General features: G+C 48.5%; 1 protein-coding gene across 1 annotated transcript in view; it reads left to right on the forward strand.

Annotated features, from left to right (window-relative positions):
• Positions 1 to 12,883: 12,883 nt before the first annotated feature.
• Positions 12,884 to 27,669, forward strand: part of TBXT (T-box transcription factor T) — a 33,580-nt gene continuing 18,794 nt past the window's right edge. The window contains exons 1-5 of the mRNA XM_069607717.1: positions 12,884 to 13,151; positions 17,989 to 18,253; positions 21,844 to 21,978; positions 25,585 to 25,646; positions 26,555 to 26,613. Coding sequence (XP_069463818.1) covers positions 12,958 to 13,151; positions 17,989 to 18,253; positions 21,844 to 21,978; positions 25,585 to 25,646; positions 26,555 to 26,613 — 715 coding nt within the window. The 5' untranslated portion in view covers positions 12,884 to 12,957. The remainder of the gene's footprint in view (positions 13,152 to 17,988; positions 18,254 to 21,843; positions 21,979 to 25,584; positions 25,647 to 26,554; positions 26,614 to 27,669) is intronic.

Consider the following 27,669-nt stretch of genomic DNA (forward strand, 5'->3'; position numbering starts at 1 on the left):
GGACCTATATGTTAGAACAGTTGCACAGGTATGCTAATATCAGTTGCACAGGTAGGCTGACGTCAATTGCATAGGCCGGCTAGAATCAGTTGCATAGGTAGGCTAGAATCAGTTGCATAGGTAGGCTAGAAACAATTGCACGGGTAGGCTAGTATCAGATGCACAGGTAGGATAGTGTCGGTTACATGGGTAGGCAAGACTCAATTGCACAGGTAGGCTAGTATCAGTTGCACAGGTAGGCTAGAGTCAATTGCATAGGTAGGCTAGTATCAGTTGCACAGGTAGTGCCTGTATTATGACTGTAATACACAGGAAATGGCTAGAAGGTATAGCACCTATCTGTCAACTAGTCATTGTGGCCTAAACACTTGGACAGCGAAGTGAAGGCAGTAGCTCAGTAACTTATATCTATAATGTATTTATGCTGCAGTGTAGGTATCATTGGGCATGTGAGCAACAGTACTGCGGGAGAACAGAATCGAGCAGAACAATAACAATATAGTAACATAAGTAACATTGGTAGCGAGTAGGTCGTAGTGGAACAGTAGGCATCAGAACGTTATGCAGCTTGCTGGAGCAAGTTTAGACAAGACTATTAAGGTGCACATGCTGAAGCACAATGTGGGCAACAGTAGGTAGTGACACAGTAATGCAAGGATACAAGAACGGATTAGGCAGTAACGGTGACCGTATAGTACATAAAACCGTATTAATTATTCAAATGTGCATAGTTGGGAATGGCAAAGTGGTAAGCACCAATATGAGAGTGTACATATGTCAGATGGCCGTAGTTGTAGGCAGTTAGTTGTCGATTACGGCTGAGAAGTCTAGCAGGTTAACAACAGGTCTGATGGCCCAGAGACATTGGCGGCAGGGCGGGTTCAACTGGGCAGAGGCATGTATGCCAGAGAGGGAAGTTACAGTATGGACGGCACTCTGGTGGAACGTATGGCACAGCGGGCCGATGGTTTTAAATTAAAGCGGGTAAATGGGTATCGACAGCATAGCAGTGCTTACCCTAGTGGATACGTTGATAACAGTCTTGCGTTCAGTTTTGCAGCGGTGCAGGGGTCCTGGCACTCGGCGCTTTCGGCTCCTGACAGGCTCAGGACATCCTGCCCCTGTGGAACAGCCTGGCAACGTCTCCCTCCGCACCCACCTTGGCCTCCATGGGCTCCCTGGAATCCCTGGCCACTCCAGCCATGTGCCCCACCATGCCTAGCCCGGGGAGGTCGCCCAGCTTTGCCGCCCTTACCTTTTGGTGGCCTCCCAACCATGGCACAGATGGACTATTGCCAATGGGAGGTGCACACAACAATTGTCCTGGGCAATTGGATTGAAGGGGGCAGGGTACGTGAGGGTAGACGCACCCCTGTGCTCCTGCGAGGCTGTCTGTGACCCCTGGTGAAAAAAAACAGGTCACGCAAAGCTCAGGCACCCAAAAAAACAAAATGTGCACGCAAATCCCTGATACAGAAGACTCCCGACTGCTGTACCATCGCTCCACAGCTCAGCCCCAGGACCCAGTTGCCCACCCAAACCTGCCTCGGAGGTTGCCATGTCAGACCAAACAGCATCTGGGGCTAGTCGCAACCCCCAGTCAGAGAGGCAAAGGGCTGCCAGCTTCACTGCCAATGAAGTTTGCATCCTGGTGGAGCAAGTCCTGGGGCATTATGATGCCCTCTTCTTGTCACCGCACCTCAACAAGGAAGGACGGAGGGGGATCTGGTCGGATATCGTGGATACCATCAATGCGGTGGGGGTGGCATCCCGTGACTTCCAACGCCTCCTGAAGCGCTGGGAGCACTTCAGGTCCAGGACCTGCAGCAAGGCCCAGTGCCTCGTTGCGGCTCGTGGGGGAAGTGGGGCGCCGGGACCAGTTGAGCAACATCCAGATGCGGGTCCTGGAGCGCACACCCCCAGCGCTTCACCTCCGGGTCCTCCAGTTGCAGATCCGTCTGGAGTCGAGTGGTAAGTGCCCATGTGTTCTTGTCCAGCATACTGCACGTTGAGGTGTGGCAGGAGTGGGCACCTCGGCCGTATGTCTGGCATGCCCCTTGTATGGAAGTCTGTGTGCAGGGACGTGACGGTGCTGCATATGAGTCCAGTCAAGCGTGTTCCACATCAATGGTGTCTGTGTTGCAATGCACGATGTGCACCAGCATGTGATGACGCACACATGTTTGCATGCATGTGTCTGTACTCGGCAATGCTTGTGGTGTGATACATAGATGCTTATGTCACCCTCATGGACGTGAACAGTGTACATGTGCGTGTGTCTGAGTGTTGAGTGTGTGACTGGGAATTGCCATGGATGCATAACACATGTCCATCTCGATGCATGATTGACTGATGCAACACAGTTGCCAATGAGTGCTCCATGACAGGAGGTAGACATGGCCAGATGCATGACTGTCTGGTGGTGTGTGTGTGCATGTGATGTGCATGTCCCATGATGCATGTAAAGTTCAGCCCCCCTTCTGATGTTCCCACAGTGCCTTGGACATGGATGCAAATGTCTGTTGCACGTGCCATGCTTGTTTGAGGATGTGTGTTGCTTGCACTGACCCGAGTGTTGTGGAGGGTGATGATGGTTGTGACGTTTGACAGTGCCACTCATGTGCATTTGCTTTGTGGCTAACAGACTACTGTTCACTACCCTGATGCTTGTGTTCAATGTCTCCCTATCTACAGAGGCGATTGTGGAAGAGGGCGGGGACGGCGCTGTAGAGCAAAGCAGCGGGGATGCCTCCACCAGACGGAAACGCATGGCCCAGTCACCCTCCCAGGTTATATCATCTTCCGGGAGCGAGGGGACTGGTGCCGCATCATCGACTATGGCCTCAGCTGACAAGGGGACGCCCAAGAAGGCGAGGTTGGACGTGGGCTCCTCGGCAGCGGAAGGGGCAGGTGGGCCCCCAAAGGGGCAGGACAATACGGAAAACGGTGCAGAGGCATCCAGGTCGGTGGTGGTTGAGGTGGAGGAGGAGGCTGCATCAGACCCACACATGGGGCCTGGAGGGGGGGACAGCAGCGGTGCAATTGGTGCAGTCCAGGAGGCAGCGCAGGTCGCTGCGGAGGGGCCTGTGCCTAATCCTGTCCCTGATACTGTGACTGCATCACTGTGCACCGGTATCAATTTCTCAGTCCAGGTCCAACCGCAGGTAGGGGAGGAGTCCACGTCAACTGACCTTCCTCTACCTGCAGATGAGGCAATCCGTGACAGAGTTGAGCCCGTCCTAGTTGGTGTTGCGATGCGCACACGCGTCATTCGTGATGATGTGCGTGCTTCCTGGCAGGACCACGCATGTCATCACGAACAGGTGTGTGCTATCATGAACTGGCTAGGACGGCTCATTGTCGTGGGTTAACTCCATGTGCTGGGCACTCTTGCAACCCCCTCCTCCTCTTCACCCACTATGCGGCAGTCGTCCTCCATGCCATCTTCCAACCCAGATACCACAAGGGCCCCCTGTGGACCTGCCCCAGCGACTGTGGCCAGGCTGATGGAGATCCCATCCCTGCCACAGTCGGGAGTCGGAGGTTCAGCAGAGGTGGTCACCCCAGCAACAGGAGCCCTGGCAATGTAGGTTGTGCAGGCACCTTCAAGCAGGGCACGTGCACGATAGCCCCGGGAGTTCACATCTTCCCGGAGGCCGTCGTGGTGGCACAGGCAGATGGCATCAAGGCAGCAGCAGGCTCGACATAGGAGGCGTCAGGACTCGTGGCCAACTACATCACAGGGGCAGGCATCGGCCAAAGGGCAGGAGGACCCTGGACAAAGTGTGTCTTCCTTGTGGCAGCGGATGGGCTGGCAAATAGGGGCGGCGGGCAGAGAGGGCATGGCTCACCATGGTCAGGGCGGAGAACTCCATGCGGCGGGCAGATAGGCGGGCGGAGTTCCTCGAGGAGACTTGCAGGGAGTTGGTGGAGAGCATGGTGGCGTCCCTGCGAGCCCTCGAGGATAGAGCACAGTCCCGCCCCCGGGCTATAGACACGGAGTTCGGTGATGCCCTGGCCCTGGCCAAAACTCTCGATAACAACAGTGAGCCGTAGGACTAGCCCGCCGCCATTGTAAATAGTTCTTTAGTGTTTGGTTTCCGTTCTTTTTCTTTTTTCTTTGGAGTCCATGGACATTGCTCCACTTTTTGTATATAGTTGTTTTTTATAGGGTGTTTTTTAGGATCATTCTGGCTTTTGGGATCATGGACCCTTCATCCTTTCTTGTACACAGTTGGACTTTGGTGGATTGTTTGCTTTTATTTTCCCATGGAGTAATGGTTCATTATTTTTTTTCCTTTGGAACTGCAAACATTACTTTGGACAAGGACCAGTTTCAGGATTTTTTCGCTTTTTTGGATTTTCATGTTCATTTGGATTTTGCATTTTAATTTGTGTACGTTCATTTCATTTCCATTCTCATTTTTTTATTTTATTTGGTGTATTTTCTTATTTCTTTAATACATTTTCATTTAGTCCAATCTGAGTGTTGTCTGCTCTCAATTGTTTGGTGCATGTGTCAATCGCCATTGGCTTAGGCATATGTCACTGCTGTGTGGCTATGTTGGACATTTATATGGGTGCATGCATGTGTGCTTTGGTGAATGCCATCTCACGGAGGCAGTACTGTGAAGTGGGGCCAATGGATGAGTGTGCAGTTGCACTGGGGGTCGGGGGCAGCGTGGGGTGGCATTTGGTTTGACATTTTTGGGATTTTCCATGTTCATTTGGATTTTGCATTTCAATTCGTTTACATTCATTTCATTTCCATTCTCATTTTTTTTTATTTTATTTGGTGTATTTTCTTATTTCTTTAATGCATTTTCATTTAGTCCAATCTGAGTGTTGTCTGCTCTCAATTGTTTGGTGCATGTGCCAATCGCCATTGCCTCAGGCATATGTCACTGCTGGGTGGCTATGTAGGACATGTACATGGGTGCATGCATGTGTGCTTTGGTGAATGTCATGCCATGGGGCCAGTACTGTGAAGTGGGGCCAATGCATGGGTGTGGAGTTGCACTGGGGGGGGCAGCGTGGGGTGGTATTTGGGTGGACATTTGCTGCATGATTCTATGTTGTGACAATGTGTTGGGTGGTTCGACATGAGTCGGGCCTGCCTGCAGGTTGCCGTCACTGGTGGGGTGGGGGGACATGAGTCGGGGCCTGCCTGCAGGTTGCCGTCACTGGTGGGGTAGGGAGACATAAATCAGGGCCTGCATGCAGGTTGCCATCACTGTTGGGGAGGGGGGGCATGAGTCAGGGTCTGCATGCGGTGTATGGTGCCATTTGGGCTGCCTGCAGCCATGGTCAGGGGTGATGGGGGGTTCCTTGTGGTGTGGGCTGCCTGCGGCCATGGTCAGGGGTAATGGGGGGTCTCTTGTGGTGTGGGCTGCCTCCGGCCATGGTCAGGGGTGATGGGGGGTCCCTTGTGGTGTGGGCTGCCTGCGGCCATGGTCAGGGATGATGGGGGAGTCCCTTGTGGTGTGGTCTGCCTACGGCCATGGTCAGGGGTGATGGGGGTATCCCTTGTGCTGTGGCCTGTCGGCGGCCATGGTCAGGGGTGATGGGATCTCTTGTGGTGTGGCCTGCTGGCGGCCATGGGTGATGGGGGGTCCCTTATGGTATGGGCTGCCTGCGGCCATGTTCAGGGGTGATGGGGGTCCCTTGTGGTGTGGCCGGCCTGCGATCATGGTCAGGGGTGATGGGGGTCCCTTGTGGTGTGAGCTCCTTGTGGCCATGGTCAGGGGTGATGGGGGGGTCTCTTGTGATGTGGCCTGCCTGCGGCCATGGTCAGGGGTGATGGTTCGGGTCCCTTGTGGTGTGGGCTGCCTATGGCCATGGTCAGGGGTGATGGGGGGATCCCTTGTGGTGTGGGCTGCCTGCAGCCATGGTCACGAGGGATGGGTGGTCCCTTGTGGTGCGGGCTGCCTGCGGCCATGGTCAGAGGTCATGGGGGGATCCCTTGTGGTGTGGGTTGCCTGCGGCCATGGTCACGGGTGATGGGGGGGCACCCTTGTGGTGTGGGCTGCCTGCGGCCATGGTCAGGGTTGATGGGGGGGTCCCTTGTGGTTTGGACTGGCTGCGGAAATGGTCAGGGGTGATGGGGGGTCCCTTGTGGTGTGGGCTGCCTGCAGCCATGGTCAGGGGTGATGGGGGTCCCTTGTGGTGTAGGCTCCCTGCGGCCATGGTCAGGGTTGATGGGGGGATCCCTTGTGGTGTGGGCTGCCTACGGCCATGGTCAGGGGTGATGGAGGGGTCCCTTGTGGTGTGGGCTGCCTGCAGCCATGGTCACGGGGATGGGTGGTCCCTTGTGGTGCGGGCTGCCTGTGGCCATGGACAGGGGTCATGGGGGATCGCTTGTTGTGTGGGTTGCCTGCGGCCATGGTCACGGGTGATGGGGGGCTCCCTTGTGGTGTGGGCTGCCTGCAGCCATGGTCAGGGGTGATGGGGGGTCCCTTGTGGTTTGGGCTGGCTGCGGACATGGTCAGGGGTGATTGGGAGTCCCTGGTGGTGTGGGCTGCCTGCAGCCATGGTCACGGGTGATGGGTGTCCCTTGTGGTGTGGGCCCCCTGCGGCCATGGTCAGGGGTGATGGGGGATCCCTTGTGGTGTGGGCTGCCTGTGGCCATAGTCACGGGTGATGGGGGGATCCCTTGTGGTGTGGGCTGTCTGCGGCCATGGTCAGGGGTCATGGGGGGATCCTTTGTGGTGTGGGCTGCATGCGGCCATGGTCAGGGGTAATGGGGGGGTCTCTTGTGGTGTGGGCTGCCTCCGGCCATGGTCAGGGGTCATGGGGGGTCCCTTGTGGTGTGGGCTGCCTCCGGCCATGGTCAGGGGTGATGGGGGGTCCCTTGTGGTGTGGGCTGCCTGCGGCCATAGTCAGGGGTGATGGGGGGGTCCCTTGTGGTGTGGGCTGCCTGCAGGGTGTGTTTGCAGTTGCTGCCAGCACGCATGGCATTTTTTGCGCGATTCAACAAGCATGAGCGGGGTGCGCGAGTTCACGGGGTACGTGTGGCACTTTTCATGCGATTTTGTTTGCGCAAGCGGGGTACGCGTATTCAAGGGAGTGCGCGGGTAGATTTCATGCATTTTTGCTGGCGCAAGTGGAGTACATGTATTCAAGGGAGTGTGCAAGGAGTTTTCCCACGTTTTGGATGGTGCGAACGGGGTACGCATATTCAAGGGGGTGCGCGGGTAGATTTTCACACGTTTTGGCTAGTGTGAGCGGGGTATGCATATTTGCGGGGTTACGGTAGGGCCTTTTCACGCGATTTAGCTGGTGCGAGCGGAGTACGCGTATTGAAGGGGGTGCATGGGTAGATTTTCACACATTTTGGCTAGCGCGAGCGGGGCACACATATTCAAGGGGGTGCGCACGCAGGTTTTCCCATGATTTTGCAGGCGCGAGCTGGGTACACGTATTCAAGGGGGTGCGCGAGCAGATTTTCATGCGTTTTGGCTGGCGCGACGCGCATACGGTGTAGGGGGCCTGTATGCTGGTCCGGGGTTAGCCAGGCCCCATTGCCATATTGGGGATTTCTACGGCTTTTTCTGGTGCAAGGGGCGTTCTTGGGGGCGTTACTGGCGCTGCTGGATTTACGTTGCGCCACGGCTGCAAATGGCTCGTGAAATCCATGAATACACGGTGTGCCAAAATGCTGTTTTGCGCTGCGCCTGGCGCACGCGTGGTGCACGCTCCCTCTCTGCGACAGGCGCGTGCGCTACTTCTGAGCTGAATTCCATAAATTGACCCCAAAGTAAGATATAAACTTCCACTCAACTTTAAAATAAGAACTAAGAAATAAGGCATGAATCTGGACTTTTTGACAAGAGTCATTTCTATTTTACTAGGAAAGGACATATGAATTATTTATGAGGTCGGATTTATTTTGTAAAAATTGTAACACAATTAAATCAAAAATAAAAAAAATTTAAAAAAATCAATTTTACTTCCTCTTCAAATTTTCTCAGGTACTTATTAGCACAGTTCCACACCTGAGAAACAGCTATTGTAAGACCCCTACTATATCCTGACAGGAATTTTAGCCAGAATGATTCACACTTCATATATCCAAGATTTTCTAAATATTTGGAGAAGGAACATTTATGCATCAGTCTCATAGTCGGACAGCTTGTCAGGACATGTCTAGCAGACTCAACTTCATGCCTGTCAAGACAAATTCTACATGTCCTTTCTTCCAATGGAATACCCATCCAGGCACATCTGATTTCAAAGAAATCTAAGCGATTTAATCTGATATTCAGGAATATTCTTCGTGTGATTGGTGAGGCTAATAGCGTTAAGTATGTTTGTGGCTGTTTGTACATAAAGAACATCCTGGAAAAGGTGTTGGCACTTTAAGACCACTGCGGTTTTGCAGTGTGTAGTATAAAATCCAATTAATATAACTCAACAAAACATTTAATGGGTGTGTTCCTAGTTGTGAAACAGTCTTACTAATGGTCAAATTTCAATCCCCACCAAAAAAAAACCATAACATTGGGACACATATCACAAAATTGCTTCAATTTTCTAGACTTTCGGAATGGGAAACTGGAATACACAATCAAAATGTTGAACATCAATCACACCAGGACATTTTGAGTTATTCAATTTCTTTTTTGTTTTTAATGTTTTATTTGTTTGTGTATGGTTAACAAAATTAACCTTAAACAATCATCATAAAAAAACATACATTGTACAATATTTTAAATCAAAAAATGTCTAAATACTTAATAGAAATGCATCCTATAATTTCATACAAAAACAACTATTCATCAAAGCATTACATAAAAACGTCAAATAATTTCGTTAGGCAAACGTTTTGTTTATTACAGACCAATTAAAATAAATGTCTTAACCTGGAAACATTTTACAAACCAATCACACCAGGACATTTTGAGTTATTCAATTTCACAAAGTTTAGCTCCTGGAGCTGTGCATCAACGTCATTATGACACATCCACATCTGTCCATTGTCCATAATGCAAACGGAAACACCCGTCCCATCGTACACCCTATCGCCGTATCTCGTTTAGGCGAGATGTCTGGATCTGGGTGGTTGGGGGGGGGTGATGTCTTCAGGAAGCAGTGGCACTGAGCTCTCTCGCTGCTGAGCTCCTCGCGAGCTAGAGCCCCGTGCCCGCGGGTGGGCATCCCTGACATTGACCAGCAGGGCTATCTGAGAATCTACGTGTGGCTATGAATGAGGGGTTAAAAAACCCGCTGCGGCACTTGACCCCGCCTGTGACCTAGACTGCACCCCTACCCCTCTCCGCGCGCGTATGTGGATGTCTCTTCCCCCACGCCAGGACATCTTTGAGAGTCGCTGCTATTGAAATGATAAGCGGACGAGCAGCCCCAATACACATCATGGGGGTGATGAAAGACTCCGGCCTCCCAGGCTGAAGACGGGGAGGCCTGCGCTATCCGCCCAGCCACCTCCCCCTCTACGCCGAAAGGAGGTCATTAGAAGAAAAAATGCGAAGGCACGTCCAGGAGTGCCTTCAAATTGAAGAAGATGCATTCATTTTACTCAAGATGCTGACTTTTCTATCTACAACTGCTGGGGGTTGGCTGTACTTCTATGTCATCGACCTATTTTCGACAGGCGATTATAACATTAATAAGTGATTTGTAATAGCTCTGGATTAAGAATCGTCACTATTTGTTATCTTGCAATGTGTTCACTGCAGAACGGATACCACATCTGATACATTGCAAAACGAGTTTTCGTTTTAAGCAAAGACAGGAGAGGGTGTCTGCAACATCCCAGCCCGCTTGGTCGGCTCCAAGCACGGGATCTCCTGGTGGCACTGGTGCTGGGCTTCCCATTGCCCAGAGGCCGGCGAGTGTGCAGGAGTAGCTATGGCGCACCTGCTGTGCTGCGCGCTTGCGCCAATCCCTAACCGACCATCGCAAGAGCGAGCTCTGCATGCATGCCCGTTCACTTCTTCATTCATTCATTTGGGTGAATACTTTTCCCTTGAGAGCTAACACTGAAGAGGGTGACCCTCCGCGCCTAGGGCAGTTTCTATCGTAGCTCGGTGTTTCTCGCTACCTAAATGGGCTGATCCCTGCTAACAAAAATCCCTTTAATTTCTGAGCAATGCCTGCAGAAAACATACCGCCCATTTTCAAAAAAAGCAGTCGGTAGACCCGCTGCATGAGTGTTTGTGGGTCTTGCTTGTTTCCATTGGCCGTTTACTTAAAAGCGCATCTAAAGTAGCTTTAATGGCCTGTTGATAATTTACAAAAACGAATTCATTTGAAATGTGCCATTTTGACCTGCATCCGTTAAAAAACAATTATGAAAACATTTTAAAAAAGCATACAAGTTAAAGTCAGCTGTTGCATGCAATAAAGCATGATTTGGATGTACGGGCTGTTCTTGAACATCTATTAAAAACAATTGGCCCACACTTGATGGCATTTCTGGCTGCGGAGGGAGGGCACGTAATTGTGTCTCTTTCGTGACATAATGTGAACTTACATGGATGCTATTTTAGATTTAGCAGCTTTCTTTTCTATGCCAGGGTGTGTGTATTGGGACACATTTAAGGGTTTGTTTAAACCATGCAATGAGCACATACACAATATTCCCCTCTAAAGATGAGTGTTTGGATGCGTTTGTGGATTGCTTGGGTATGAACTGTAAACCATGCTGCATCCTAAAGAATCATTCCAAAAGAAGCTAAAAGTACAATTGCGTACAAGCTAAACGTGCCACAATGGCGTAGAAGTGAATTGTTGTTTACAAGAAAGCACACAACTTGTAAAAAGCGAGCTGCCTGGCGTGTGTTTTGACGGATATGAAAGTAATACATGCGAGGAAAGTTAAACAGAGTGACCCCCTTTCTTCTCGAGCTCCTGTTTAAAGAGATTGTTATTGTTGAAAGGGGCGCAATTGGACTATTTCCTGGTCATTGTCACCTCCCCGCTTCCACCCAGCGGTTCTCACAGGAGGGCAATAAAGTTCGCCTCACGACCCTGAGAATTAAAGCTGCTACAAACCCAGGTCTAAGGCGCGCATTAGGTGCCCTAATGGGCCTGAGCTGTGGGAGAAATGTCAGGTAAGTACATGGAAATAAATGGGCTGCAAAGGAGCCGCAAAGTGAGGACGGCGCACGCGAGCCGTCCAGGGAGCATGACGTAGGGAAGCATGACGTAAAGGCGCTGCGGAGGAACGAGGGCCTGGGGCTGAGCCCTTGGAAATCCAACTGAGCGAACGGGAGAGTGCACATTGAGAAAATGGACGCATAACTATGATCATTCAAAAACAATTCCGTTGTGTGTGTGTGTGATATTTACATTCAAGTTATATGGGATATATGTGTATATTGATATTTAGGCATGTCGTGTGAAAGGCTGATTAAAGATTGTAATTAGGAGTACATTTATTAAAAACCTTATAAATTAATGTATGTACATCATAATACAATTAGAATACACAAAACATATTCTTCCATTTTCAAGAACAGGAGAACAAATTCACTTGCACCAATTACATCATTAGTCATTACAACATTTGGCCTTTAAAATTCATGGGTCATTAATTTGCTTGGTTTCGTAATCTTCAGATTATTTCAGGTTTAGGAAGAACGAGACTCTTGGAACAGCAGACCAGCTCAAAGATATAACAAGAGACAGTTGCGAAACGCGTTACGATGCGGCCGAATTTTCGGCTTTAATCTTTTTTGGGAATGCCGCATTTGGCGGGCTTTTAATTGTGATACCCCAATAAAGACAATGCTTAGTAATTTGGTCTCCGACCAGCTGCTGTAATTATTTAAACTTCAAAGAGTGTAACTCACTCCACTGTTGTTTAGCAGCAGTAAATGAATATATATATATCGGGATTGAATTATGTGATTAAGTGATATTCAATGGGTGGAAGGCTAGACGATAGACCGAAGCAACACATGTACTATGTAGTACAAATAATGTTTATATTATGGTAATGTTAGTGGTACTGCTGCTTAAAACCGAAATAAACATGCACAAACATATATATATTACTACTAACAATGCTTTTTTAGACGGCTCTCCATGCTGGATTCCACTCCTTGTCAGTTCTGTATTATTGTGTTGATTTGCCCTTTTTAGCTGTGGTACACAAGAGAAAAATATATGAAAGGAAACAAAATTCAGCGTATCATCTTCGCCTTTAGAACAGGTATTAGTGGGCAATCTGGGATGCTGAGAGAATATAGCTCCTTATAGTGGGTTTAGCAACGCAGGGTGATGCCCAATCCATCTACTGGGAAAGGGTGTGCAATTTCCTTAGAATACGAAGGGGAAAATGTAATGTGTTTAATGAAGGATTTTTATGTGAAATGTGCATTGGTCTTTCAGGGCATCGCTGCGGGCCCTGGCATGGCTAATCCCTCCTGGGCCGGAGTGCACCCACCGAGCTAATCCGAGTGCATCCGTTGGGTTAATCGTAAACTCAAATATTAAAGTTTCTCTCGCTGCCACAGGTGTCGTGCATTTCGAAGCGCCCCCCCTTAGGTAGGTGTGACCCCCAGGGGGGCAGCCCCGGTCTGGAGTGCTGAGGCGCCCCCGGGCCGGGGCCTGTCGGGCAGGTAATGGCCCCGCACTTCCTGCGGCCGCAGCCGGCCTTTGATTGAGGTGTAAACACTGGGGAAGGCCGGGGCATCTGCATACCCGTCCCCCGCCCCGTGTCTGAAATGGCCGCGGCCCTCCAACCCCGGGCCGGGAGCTGACTTCAAAGGCCGCCGCGCTCCAATGGGGACCCCGGCGCTCGGCAGGGGGTCCTGGGGGGGTGGGGCCAGGATACTTATGGGTACAGGCCTGCCCAGGCGGCGGGCATTGCTTGGGGAGCTGTGGGAGTGCAGGGCCGCGCGCGGGACGGAACTGCGACTCAGGGGTGCAGCGGCATTTGTGGACCGGGGTGGGGGGAGCAGAAGGGAGGACGGACTCGGACGCGGCGGAAGTATGAGCTCGGAGGGTGCCAAGGGGCGGCAGTGCCGCGTGGACCACCTGCTCAGCGCCGTGGAGCTGGAGCTGCAGGCGGGCAGCGAGAAGGGCGACCCCACCGAGCGCCAGCTCAAGGTGGGCCTGGAGGAGGGCGACCTCTGGCAGCGCTTCAAGGAGCTCACCAACGAGATGATCGTCACCAAGAACGGCAGGTGAGGGCGGACTGGATGCAAGTGGGCACAGGGAGGGGCAGTGCCAAGCGCTCAGTGGCACGGATATTTGGCGATATCCATACTCCACTGCTTTCAGAACAACTAATAATGCATAACTATATATGTCACCAAGACACATACATGTGTTGCTCTTCTTTTTTTTTCTCGAACTTTTCCCCATTCCCTGATTATTTGTTTTCCCCATCCTCTGATTATTTCTTTACCCATTCCAGATTGCCTTATTTTCTTATTCGTTCATTCTTCGATTAGAGGTTGCTTACTACATTGTTTTTATTTATCTATGTATTTGTTTATTTGGTTTTAAAAAGCGCCCAGCGGCCAGGGGGCATCGTGGCGCTGTTTCATTATATTCACTTAACAGGTTCAGACAAGTATTTCAGAAGCAGTGGTACACATTGTTACAGATATTTCATAGGCAGTCATACAAGAGCAGGGGACAGTGTCGATAGGGTGCTCGGAGGTTACAGAGGAACAATGTTGGGAGTATGCATTGTGGCCATGGATTAGTTCATGTTTAGCTTTCTTAGTTTTTTACTTCATTATTTTAAGTTTCCTTTTGGTAATTTTCCTCTTGGTTCGGTATTATTTTCTTTTTTTTTTTGGTTAAATGTATTTATTTATTTATTTACAAGTATATACAGAAAGTTCAGTATTCTTTTCGCCCCCCCTGCCCTCAATTTGTTTCCTTCGTTCGCTCTTTATTCCGTTTTCCCCATCTATATCTGAAGATGCGCACCCCCATCTACCTGCACGTTTTGAGCACACAGCAGACAACCCAGCCCTGGTTTTCATTGGCCTTAAACCTAACACATGGGCTGGAATACTTCCTAGGCGACAGTGTTTTCCTAACGTTAAAACCCCAACGCAATTTTAAAAGACAGCCCTGGTGTCTTTTCAAATGCCCGTCGGTGTCAGCGATGTACACAGACTGTCCCGACGTGAACCTAAGTCACCGAGTGCTTGCGTTTCGGATTTCCCGATATGAGGAGTCTGGTATTGGCGGCTCTTGTGGTGGAGAAATACGGCTATATGCCCAGGTGCTAATGGGGCTGTGCTTGTCCCCTGTTACCTGGAAGTGGCACTGCCAGGAGCCACACGGAGCTCTAGTTGTTTCGGAGTAAGCACATATATGGACGCTACTGTTGGGTGGCATAGCGTGTTTTCATTTAGCAATTCATGAAGGACTCTTGCGTCTTCTGCGCGCTACATAGAACTTAGCTAAACCCCGAACGTCTCTGTGGGAAAGGTGTCCAAACAGCAGGGATCCACCCAACTTCCTGCGCTCCCACTGGGATGGCGTCGCTGGATGCATGTGAAAGGGCAGCGTGGGAAAATCGCCGAATCGGACCCGAAATATTAAGGGCCTGATTCATGGAGCATTTTCCTATGGGATTGCACCATTATAAAACGCTTCTGTGCATCGGGCCACGCTTTTGTTGCACCTTGAACCTGGTGATAGATGTGCTTGTTTTTGTTAGTAATCATTAGTCTGGATTTGCAAAATGAACGCACATGTTACGCCATTTATGAAAAGGCGATGTGTTCCTGCAGTGTAAGCTTGCAAGATACCACCGACCCCTTCATAAGAGCTGGAAAGCGGACGCCTGTTGAGACATCATTTCCACGTCCATTCTTTAACCTGCGGTTAGGGACACGCTTGGATTCCAACGTGCACACCTGTGAATAACTATTACTTTTTCATCTCTACGCGTGGTTCATTTGAAACGAAACCATCTGCAGTGTTAACACATCTGTAGTGATCATAATAGATATGTTTTTTCCCCTTCATTTTATTGTGCCTCCCACAATATGAATTGCTTCTTGGCGCAGTGTAGTTTTAGCCAGACCAATGGTGTTCAAGGTACCACTGGCCCTGTCCGGATCGGAGGCTGCAGGTATGCACCAGAGCGAGCGTTGAATTCGTGGAGATGTCTGCCTCTTGGAGGCCTTTTCAGATTCCTGCTGTTCATTGATTACTTTTATTTTTGGCATTCATAGCAGCGCGCCAAGTCCCCCGGCATCAGGGCGCTAGCTAGTTACGGTGAAGTGCGAGGTGACATTCTTCAAAGTGTATCTCACTGTAGAATCTAGATGCAGATTTAGACGCAGCAAATAACATTGCATGTTATATCTTGTTAGCTTCCATCCTTCCTTCTCACAATAGACCGGACTCTGCAGTGCGTGTTAATGGCAGCAGCTGCTGTGGTCTTGTCGTTGTGGTTCCTTTAGTGTCGGGGAATATCGGGGTGGCCATATCCCTCCAGGCCACTCCGTGAGAAACGCTTAACACGGGTGTTCGCGAACAGCCCCGGGCAGAGGTGTGAACCTGCTAAAATGGGCAGATGAAAGGGATTATACCCACACTTCCCCTCATGGACGTGTTATTTCAGTGCTTTAATTGGCAACACCGAGGGCGCGGAATCCGCTCTGCCGGCTCGTCCCTCGCATCCGAGCTAGACCTGCTAGATGCGGGGCTGCATTCATACATCGAAGGCGCGTTTATATTTCTCTTTATTTTGACCTACATATTTGGCAACCTGTGTGTGATGGCCGAAGCGTGTGGGTAATTGTGGCATGCTAATGCGTTATCAATTGACGTGAGATATGGTTTCACATGTGTCATCCTCCTCAGGATCGCATCTCTTCCTGAATTAGCGAAGTCGTCCAATGGAGTCTGTGCACTCCATGCTATTTTGTGAGCTGTTTGTATTGCCAACGCAGGCCGGTCTTTGCTTAGCGGTGTAGTGGGGGGATGGATAGGGTGCGGGGGAAAGAAGAGTGTGGGGGGGGGGGGGCTCGACCAACCCCTTCTCCGTCTATCTGCGCGCTAATAAACGCCAATTGGGGTGTGGGCTGCGGGGTAGCACATGCCTTTTTAATGGGGATTTTATTTATTTATTTTGTATAGCGCACCTAACGCGGAGGCATCTAGGCGCTGTTCTTACAGAAGAAAACAGTCACACAAAGGTTTCATAGTTACAGAAGAAAACAGTCCAAACAAAGGTTTCATAGCTCTACATGACTGACAGTGATATTTGTGCTCTAAACTTTGAAGTACTTGGCATGATTTAGTTGCGTGGATACTGGGTGGAGAGCCAGGTTTTCAGATGGATAGTTGGTTCCTCCGTATGTGTTGGCTTTGCTTGTAAATCATAATTGATCTACTGATTCATCCGTCGATGCCCCCCCTGGTCTTTCTGTGTCTGGACTGAAAAGCCATTCCGTCTGCTCCGGCCAAGTAAGCCAGCCCGATGCGCTCCCACGCTTAAGTGCACTCGGCCTTTCATTCTCTCGAGCTGCACACAGTGTTGCGACGCAGGCAACGTGTAGAAACACACCACGACCCTGCCATCCATTCCTTGTGATGACTCCTCCCCCGGCAGCTTTGCTAAGTTTCTCATTGCCCGTACCACTCACCTTGAAAATGAAACACACCTCCAGAGGTGCTCTTGGGGATGGCGGCTGTCCTCTGCTTTGCCTGGGCAGTGGTCCGGGGGCTCAGCCTGACAACACATTGTATCCGATGGCAAGAATGGTCCATGCGCGTTACCGTACAGCCTGTGGTAGCTTCGCCCCTATCCCAGACCAAGAGGGCTAGGGGCAAGGAATAGGGTGAGACACATACTGACGGGGTGGGGAGGAGGGCAGCGGACTCGGGGACATAGTAAGGGAAAGTGGAGTGGGCGGGGGCAAGTCACAGGGCGAATGTCACGCTGCCAGTGGAGTGAGGGCACCAGGCTCGTGTCGTGGGCACCCTTGCTCGGAGAAGGGTGAGCCACATACCGCAGGGAGCTCACTCGCAGTGGGTAGTAGAGGGAGTGGGGCCAGTGGACTCAAGTCCTGGGGATAACTCACGGAATAGGGTAGCCGTGAGCCTCATGCTGGTGGGATGCAAGGCACAGGGCAGGGCGAGTGGCACACTGTCAGACGGAGGGCATCGGGCACATGTCACGCTGGCCAGGGAGTAGTTTAATGCGAGATGGTACAGCACTTAATGCAGGGAGCACAGCAAGCATACGGTTGGTCGGACTCAATGGGCCAGAATCGCAAATGGCAATCATTTCTTTGATACTGCTGCCGAAGTGGGGGGTTCCGGTAAATGTGTTTTTTTTGTTGGTGCTGCTGGTAGTGCATTTTGAAAGCTTTGGTGCCCGTCTCCTAGTTTGGTGCACACGCAACGTGGCGAAAGCTAGTGACGCGCACACCTTTCTTGAGGACAGAATATTGTGAACACCAGTGATTAAGGTGATATGCTATTGCACTAGAAGCGACACAGAACATGTGCATGTCAGTAATGACCTATCCACAGACGCTAACACTAAAAGAACCTTTCTGTATTCACTGCTTAGATATATCTAAAGCTTGAAGTATGAAGAACAATTGTATTAACAAAAAGATTCACGGCTCCTGAGGAAGGGATCTTCACCCCGAAACGCATAGAGCCCATTATTATTTGTATTGACTATTATTACTGTTCATCTTTATTTTTAATGTATTACCAATTACATTCTGATATCTTTCCAAACAAAACTAAGTAACCTCGGTGTACATATACTGACACTTTAACATTTGTACATTTTGACTGAGGGGTTTTCAGTGAGTTTGGCGGGCCGGGGACTGGCGTGTCCACCAATTAGGACACGACTTTTCTCTTGGCAACTATAAGGTGGCTCAGTTTGTCACTTCCTGTCCCCCATAGTGTGTCTTCCAATGCCCCTTCTTGTGACCCTTCGATATGCAGGCCTACCTAGCCCTGGCTGTGCCTCTCGCCCACCCGCAGATTGACTCACTCTTTTCCTTTCTGTGCCCCCTGCAGGCGGATGTTCCCGGTGCTGAAGGTGAACGTGTCAGGCCTGGACCCCAACGCCATGTACTCTTTCCTCTTGGACTTCGTGTCCGTGGACAACCACCGCTGGAAGTATGTCAACGGGGAATGGGTGCCGGGGGGCAAGCCCGAGCCGCAGGTGCCCAGCTGCGTCTACATCCACCCAGACTCGCCCAACTTCGGGGCCCACTGGATGAAGGCCCCGGTCTCCTTCAGCAAAGTCAAGCTCACCAACAAGCTCAATGGGGGTGGCCAGGTAAGAGGCGAGGCTCAGTCTGGTGGGACCTGGGGGTGCAGGTGTTCTGTGTGTGTGAGATGGCGCGTGTTTGGCAGAGCTACACACACTTCCTCTGATATCCACCCTGAGCCTGCCCTGCAATAACCCTGGGGCGAATGAAGGGGACACCCCCCAAAGATTCTCCCACATGGACCTTTCAGACACAGAACAGCGGCACAATATGGCGCCACACACTGTGTAACTGGAAATCCAGAAATAGTCAATAGACGACTGTTCATCAACAAAAAAGAGAGAGGCGACACGGTATGGCCCTATCAATGGTCAGACCACGGGGTACAATTCCTATATCTATACCCACCTATAAACTCCCATAATATTGCAAGTAAGGTGTGTCCATTCACACATTCTTAATGCATCGATACAAAATGTTTATCAAGCACTATTTCAGGACATCCAAAATACGTTTATTTCTGTTGCCAATATTAACCAATTACAAATCACACACCTTTTATGCAATGATCAATATGAGTCCTAATTTACACTGTGTACGACCCCACCAAAAAAGTCCAATTTCCTTTTCACATTAAAATAGTGGAATCCATTCCAGATACTGAGTCCGTGTTATTGGGGAAACATCATGGTCCTTAGATCACAGATCCTTCGGACCAGAAATACTGGGTGTGCCCTTAGCGCTCCTACTCTGTTCTTGCCGCATGATGCTCCCTAAGGATTCCGCTAGCCCCAAATGTTCAATTCCTTGCTGCCATTCGAGGCTATATAGATGCACCCAATGCCAGGAACTCTAGGGAAGGCACAACTAGAAATAAGGTGGATGCTGATAATCAGGGCGGCTTTAGGGCAATTCCTGAGGAAATGAATCAGAACTAGTCCAATACAAACAATAGGCGAAACATCATACATCCTGGGTCTTCTCCAAATGTAATTGACCCACTTGTTAAATAAGGAAACTTAAATCCTTTCCCTCATTCTCATGTATGGAACACCCAAGAACTAATGCCCCAAGTGACTACGCTCCCACCTTTGGAGAAACCATGACCCACAGGATGAGAAGGGAGGGGAATCCCTACCCCGTCCCTTTACTTGTTTGGACTTTAAAATAAATAAATAAAGAACAAAAGGAGTATTCTGGACGAGTTGTGCAAGGGGTGTGACACATTTTTTCAAAGAAATAAATAGCTATTCGCATCCTGGACGTAAACCCGGGGGTGCTAATAGCCATAATGATGAGTTCCCCGGTCTGTTAAAGGTCCTCGCTTCGCCTATTGACTGGGACTGCGAGCCCGGGTAACTCGTCAGTGTGAAACTGAGCACTGCTCCTTGTACATAGATGAAAACGAGGATGTGTGACATTGTTGCTTGTACTGGTAACCCATTTTCTCCTCTCACACTCCACACCTCTGTAACTTAGCAGAAGGCACAGGCTCACTCCACACACCCTGCACTCACATAAAACACAAACACTATTGTACAGCACTTCTGCCATAAGGATGAAGCTACTTTTAACGACAAAAATGTGCACGGTAGCTTCCCACATTACTATCTCCTTAAACACAATCCTCTCTCTTTGGTTAATAGTGTATTTATGCTGCGCCCATACACACGACATGGGTGTCTAGCAGGGTCTTGGCCACCCTCACATAACTTTAATGGTTGAAATGCACACACGCATAATAGCACCTCCCAATTCTCCCAACTTTTTGGACTACGGTCCCTCCGAGGGTGTTCAACCAACAGTGCGTTGGGACCATACTTTTGGTGAAAGGCGCTATACAATTGACGAAATGAATGAATGCGTTATAGCCATATCAATGCCCTCCCTATCATTATAGGCCCACGCCTACAGCTCAGTCTATAACTTGATGAGAAGGCATGGGCAGTTGGTATAGCTCTTGGCAGAGAGCTATAATGCTGTAATATAACATTTCCTCCACCTGTATGAGTCGGCCTGGATAGGTCAAGGACCTTTTGCAGAACTAATCCTCGTCCCGGGAGGATAGCTCAGCGGCAACGTGGTTGCCTTGGAAGCAACACAGGTTCGATCCCCGGTTCCGCCCATAGAAACCTCTGGGTATTTAAGCGCGTTATAAATACGCAACTAAGAAAAGGAAAAAAAAGACAATTACGCAACTAAAAAACAAACAGTTCCTGTAACAGCGCCTCGATGCCTGCGGGCTGTGTGAGTGCTTCAAAAATGCAATAAAGTAAATAATGGACTGCCCTGAAAGCATTCCACTGGTAGACACAGGGCTCTGGGTTTGCATGCAAACACTTCAACACAACTACTGGTTGTATGTTTGCCCACCATAAGGTGCACACACACAGTGCACTTCCTAATGCTGACCAACATTTTGACAGGCACAGTATAAAGGTTTTTTTTTAACATAACATGATATAACATATAGGACAAGGCTTCTCAAACAATCCCTTTTCTGGCCTGTTCAAAGTCTGTGGATAGCTCACGAGATAAGTGCTCAGCTTAGGAATGGGTTCGACCTGCATGTGACAAGAAAGCTTGATAATCAATGATATCGAAGTGTTACATTTGGCCATGATAACACCAGATTTGATTGATCATTTAAGGATGCACAGCACCCCTCACCTATCTCACTAATTCGGGAACAGCTACAGCAGTTGATCTGCATTAATTGTGATAAGCAGAGCCTTCTGTGGTCGAAGGGCACGTGGGGACCCTATATGGCCAGCTGATTTGGAGACAGAAGCAGTGCTACCTGCCACCTACGTACAATGTATTATTTTAGTAAGGGGCTTTTGGCGTTTTTCTGATCTCTACATTGTATGTGTGCATACAAAAGTGCAAACAAAATAGTTTGCTCTATTTTGTTGGACATGATTTGGTTTTGGGCCAGGGTGTTTGACCTTTGACCACTAACACACTATAGATGCTGTGAAATGAAGAGACAGTCAAGGGAACGAGGTCACCGTAGGTCTCCAGACTCAAAAAAGACAACACGAAATTAAAAAACAATATTGGAGAATCAGAATTAGAACGAGGGCATTTTCTGTCATTTTGAACGTGGTCTCTCTAAAAGGGCCATCTACTGAATGATGAAACAGCAGTTCTGAAGATCCAATCCCCATCATCAGAGGTGCCACCTGGGATTCTTTAGTATTTGTGATGATGATGAGGGCACCTATCTAGCGAGGCCATATAGGCATGCCCATCTCTGGGGATGTATTTTGGGTAAAGAGAAGCAGTTCTTTTTCCTTTCAATTAGCAGGCCCTAGGAATTTACCATCTGATTCCTCCTTTTTGCGCCTCTGAAAATGTTTTGGACTTCAACTCGCATCAACCCTAGCCAGCATAGACGGCAGAGGAGGAGTATGAGAGTTGAGGTCCAAAACACCTGGATGGTTACACAATGTGTAACCATGATCATGATGGCACTGTAGGGCATAAACCCCAACCTGGCACCAGCAGGGACATTTGGAATCTCTTTTTTTTTGGTTTTGCTGGATTTCATTAACTTGTTGCACCAGTTTTAAGTCGATCTGTAGCATCTCTTGCATCCTTTCAGATGTATTAACCATGTCAGCATTCTCTATTCTCTCTGATTGTCCCCGCACAGATAATGCTGAACTCCCTGCACAAGTATGAACCGAGGATCCACATAGTGAGAGTCGGGGGGCCCCAGCGGATGATTACTAGCCACTCCTTCCCAGAGACCCAGTTCATCGCCGTGACTGCGTACCAGAATGAAGAGGTGAGACTACCCAAGCGCGCTGGCTTCCCTATTACGCTATGTGACCTGTGTGACCATTCTGTATAGGCCCCATCTAACTATGGATATATTACACTATTTTAAAACTGTGAATTGATATGTGGCTAAAATGACAAGAACACTTTTCATGGTCAGAGTTCAAAGCCATGTTCGCTGAGGATGAAATAGTCTGTGCTGTAGGGCGTTCTGGATTAGGGCCATACAACGTTCCATAGGTTAGTAAATAACATCTGTATATTGTTTGTTTTTGCCCAATAATAGGCTACATTGAAACCGCCTAATCTATTTAGGGGCAGAATGCACGGGCACTCAGTACCCACTGACAACAGTAACAAACAAGTCCTGTACAGAACAGATTTACCACTGGGTGATAGCCAATGTTATGTGCAGTACTACACAATGTCATAAATACAGTAATAAGCAGGCAGGCCATCAATCCTGTTCATAATTAATTACCTTGTTGATATAGAATTAAGGGAATCCAGTAGATGGACAACAACACAAGGGGATCATCTTCAGATGGGTAATGGCTGGAAAAATAATGTATTGCCATAACCCCCTCCTTTGACACGTGTGTTCTGCTTGCGCTACAGGTCAAACTATGACAGTGTGACTCAACCCTTACCTTAATCCATGAATTGATAAATTGTGTCAGAGAAACCAGGCTCACAATCAGTCTTGGATAGCAGCAAGGTCAGAGACAACGCACTGTCTTGCAGGTCAATTAAGAAGGCAGCATCCTTATTCTAGAGGAACAAACCTGCAGCAATGGGACACTCCCACCAGACCTCCATCTTTATAAGGCCCGGCCCTCATCACACACATGAAACCATCTAGGATCATTCTAGAATGTATACTGCAATATTATGATTGGGGAGGAATCCTTCCCTCCAATGTCTACATTCCAAGGATGGGTAGGAGAGACAGCTGTCAACGTAAAAGCTAGGAGAGACCGCCGTTGACGTAAAGGTCCCTGGCTCCTATAAAGCTCCCGGTGTACGATTGCTGGAATTCACACCTGGTATATTGTCAATAGTCCTAAGACATGATCTGGTCGGTGTTACTGCTGTATTGCTCTGGTGCTCTTTCACCATCATTTCCTCGCAAGGCTGGATAGCATTGCATCGTTCTTTAAGCTCTTTAGAAATTTACAGCTACTGTTAAGTCTCCACACACACAGGTCCATGAGGCATCAGCATCAGCCTCATGGACCTGTGTGTGTGGAGACTTAACAGTAGCTGTAAGTTTCTTGCAAAATGCCAGTAGAATATCCTCAGTTAATTGTATGTTGCTGTAAGAACTCTTAACAGGTGGTGATAGAGGGAGGTGCACTGGTCTGCAGAATAGTTTCTTGTGAGGATTCAGTCTCGTTTTCCTGTGGGCTCTGCCTCGCCTTCTAAACAATATCAGTGGGAGCGCTTTAGACCACTGGAGGCCTGTTTCTCACTGAGAACACCAGTTTATTCTGGTCTACATCGTTTTACACTCTCCCCACCCCCCCCCCCCGCAGTTTGAGGATGATAGGGGCAATGGAGCTTATATTGTATCTGCAATGCTGGACACCATTTCTTTACTACTTTTGCTGGTAAAGGGCTTGCCCCGGTCACCGGTTATGCTGACGGGTATTCCATATCTTAGGGTGAAGGCCTGCATAAGCAACGCTGCTCTCTGGCATGGATATGCCCAGGACCAGCCTCAGAAAGTGCCCAGAACAGAGCTGGGTAAAATGGACTTTCAAATTTGGAAAGGATCCATATGGTCGGGGTATGACCCCCGTGGTCGTTTCAAATCTAATTGTGTGGCGCATTAATGAGAATAAACAATTGCTCTGAGAATACCTCGGGACTGTCCCATCTATAAAGGAACCTATGAATGAAAACTCATAAGCCACACGGTGATAAACTTATTCTGTAATAATCAAAGCCTGAATATTGAATATCGTTTCCTGCGCGAGTTAGCGCCAAGGAATTGTGTTTGTATATATGTTTACAATATAGGTGGACGGTAAAGCTACTCATTCCTAAGGGTGACGCAGCAGTGTTAAGTATTGAAGGTTTTGTATACTGTACACATGGTAGTTGCTGAGTGAACTTTACCAACCCTTTGGGATAAAACTGCGACGAGAAGCATGTTAAACATTAATACAAAGTAATTCCCTTCCATTGGAGGGACGGGAATAAAATAAGTTTGCAAAAAAATGATAGCCAACCCCTTTGATCAGCTTCCCAATTTCTGGCTATATCCCTTAACACCCCATGCCGCTAACCTAACCCGCCACCTTATTGAAATGGGTATCTATGTTCCCTTTTATCCTTGGCAAAATATGCCAGTTTGCTGTTCTTCATTCTTTAGAAGTTCAGTTGGCCTTGTTAACTCCCTTAAGTCCAACGTCCGTCTAAAATCCTCGGCTGCCTGGTAAGGGCTGTGAGCCCCCTACCCCATGAGATCACTTTACTGGGCTTAACCACAGTTGAGTGTTCCGGTCTCCACTGATGATCTTCCCAGCGCCAGCTACTAGGGCAGATGGTAATTTGAGCATGCACCAGCTAAGCAAGCCTGACCATGGGGCTGTTAAAACAACCTTTCTTGTCATATGCACATGTTCATTTGCATCTTAATGTGAACGAATGTCACCGGCAAGGCCTAAAATCCATGTCGCCAAGAAATCCGGCGGCCTATTGCCAGCTTTCACATTTATGGGAAAGTAAGTCCTTCATCCCTACTGCAGATTTCAAAACCGCCACCCAATCACGGGTCCTCTCCACATAGATGACTACTCGCACGTTTCCCCGCTGCCACACTTGACCAGCTGAAAGCTGCCTTCCATGCCACAGCCATCCTCAACACAGGCCAGATTAAAGTTGGCCGAATCATGCCCACTATTACAGAATTACAGTTGCCTCCTCTCAGAGACTGCACAAGGCACCAACGTCCAAGGCGTTGGCCTGCCTGCTTGAAAACCGTGCCATCTCTGGAGGCCAGCTCCACACCCAATAATGCTAGTTTGCAATCCTAGAAATGCAAAGAAAAAGACCCGAGGAAACTGATCTTCTCCTGTCACTCATCCTGGCTCGGCAATAGCTTACCCAATCACAAAGGCGCGCGCCCACTTGGAAGGGACAGACTCCTCAGCACCCCATCAGAAGCTGATAACTGTATTGCAGCCTCCCCCCCTACTCCTTCTTGACAGCTCCTACCTTCTTCACCCTCCTCACTGCTGCCACACTGAACATCTCCTCCTCCCTCCTGCTTTGCACATCACTCCGTTGCTTACCAGCTAGTTTAGCCCTTTATAAAACCCTACAATAATAATCACTAATTTTACATTTTTATATAGTGCTTCTTGCCGGATTACACCACTCCTAAACACTGTAATGACAGGTGTTAGTATTACTAAATCTGATGATACTATTGACCCCTGGGATGATGAATGCCTGCCGGCTCTAAACATCCATATAAGCATACATACTACATTTTCATAAATACATATATGGGGCACCCTAAATGCCAATTAATATTAGAACAAAGACATCATTGTTATTTAGCGGTCCTGGCGAAACAAGTCATTGGTCTGTTTTCTTCTTTCAGATCACAGCTCTGAAAATCCAATACAACCCATTTGCGAAGGCTTTCCTCGACGCAAAAGAAAGGTAGGATTCCATTTGAACATTAAATATACGTGTAACCTGTGTACTTAATAATGGAAAGAGGCATACTCCGGCTCATAAATGATTCCCTTTCGGCACACTATGGCTGTTTGTTGCATTATGACTTGTTTGTTATATGACGCTGGCTTGTTGCATAATGTCTGTTTCATCCTGAGCAGATGTTACATTCTAGCTGTCCGTGACATCATGGTTGCACGTTGCTTCCTGTCTACTTGTTACATCATGCCTGTATTTACAGAAAGGCATTTCTTGCAACATGCTCTCTCTGCTGAGTTTTGTTCACATGAATATGCTGGAGAAATAGATAACTGAAAAAGAGCCCCCCCCTCCTTGAACCCCCTCCATAAGCTTTTGAAAATGTACTGCTTACCTCCATCCTCTAAAATAGGGAGAAACATTAACTCCTACTTTCAAGTAGAGGAAATGGGTATATTTGTCAGCTTCACACACTTGATTTTCCGCCAGTACTACACATGAGTGAAGGGTGCGCTTTTTTTTTTTTTTAACTTGGAGACTCCCTGCATATGTGGTGGGCGGCAGCAGCAGAGCACCCGACTAAGGCCCTGTGTGGCGAAGTGAACACTACGTGGTATACACATATCAGCAGAGCACAGTGGGTGTGGACACGCCAGAACTGTGTTAATACACGCCATGTCAAGGATTACGCCTGGCAATACTGCCCCTTTCCAGCAGGGACATGGACTTGCCCATCGGCATGCACAGTTCCGCAATGACTTGAGTGCTGATGGGTCTTTGCATGAGAGCAGGAGAGTGAGCAGGCATGTCCCACGTGAACAGTCTTGCCATTTGCTTTTTTTTCATGGTGCATTCATTTGCCTTTGCGTTTCTGCTGCTTCTCTGCATTTTAATGATTGCGATTCCTTTGACAGGACAGATCACAAGGACATATTGGAAGACATGGTGGAAAATCAATCCGGCTACTCGCAATGTAAGTTGTATTCGCCTACGTGGTGAAAGCCATATTCTACATCATATCCATTATTATTGAAGAACAAAACATTTTCTCGGGTCTCTGATCCATCCGATGGTGTACGTTGCTCACACAGCAGGCACAGTTGTATGGGCAAAGATAAGTTAGTGTTCCTTTGCAACTTTGCTAACTTTTATTAGTCCATAAAAAAAGCATGTCAATATTTAGCCCTTTCTATTTCACCCTAACCTGTCTAGCTCAAACTGAAAAAATAAACAGGTTAATGTATGTTGGAAATGAGTTAATAATAATGTGTTCTCAAATGGCGCTACTTGCCAGACTCCTCCTTCTAGGCGCTGTAATAACAGGAGGTATTATTACCCCATTTTCAAAAATGGTATTTGATTTATGGATCTCTGAAAGAATGACAGGCTACATCTGCCCTGCTGTGAGGTCTTGAGTTGGTCATTTATGAAATGCAGGCTGCTCTGCTGTCAGAGACCAGCATGATTTTACACCTGTAACTATTCACCCGTGGCATGATGAGAAACTCTGGATGCGTGCTTTTCAGAGCCTAAGTGCTTCCACACAGTTTACTTTTAATTTGTTGTGCAAGTTCATTCAATGAAATGTAGCAATACGTTAAACAGTGAATTTAATATAAAACCAGGCAAAACATTCACTTTAAAAAAGTAAATGTTAACCTGTAAGGAAATGTATTGTGTTTTCCTGTGAGACACGTTAGAATTAGTTAGTCAAGACACCATCTTAGTTTTGAATGGAGCCCTTACTTATTTCTCAGGCTTGCTCAGTGTTGCACCCTGTTTGCATGTCCTTCTGGCTGCAGTGAATCAGAGATGGGGTTGGTATGTGCTGAATAATGAGTGCCTGTGAGCTCAGAGAATGTTGGTGTGTGTCTGTGTGCTTTGAATGTGTGTTCTATGCTGTGCGTCACTTGGCAGCCGAGGAGAGTGAGTTTTCTGGCGGGAAGGTGTCTCTTGCCCTAACTGTACTTGAAGGCTTGAAGAATGAGTTCTACTACTATAAAGCCTTCTTGAAACTCTTGGTGCGGCC

The sequence above is a fragment of the Ambystoma mexicanum genome, chromosome 4q (assembly GCF_040938575.1).
Source record: "Ambystoma mexicanum isolate Mex_15411 chromosome 4q, UKY_AmexF1_1, whole genome shotgun sequence".
Taxonomy (NCBI): Eukaryota; Metazoa; Chordata; class Amphibia; order Caudata; family Ambystomatidae; genus Ambystoma; species Ambystoma mexicanum.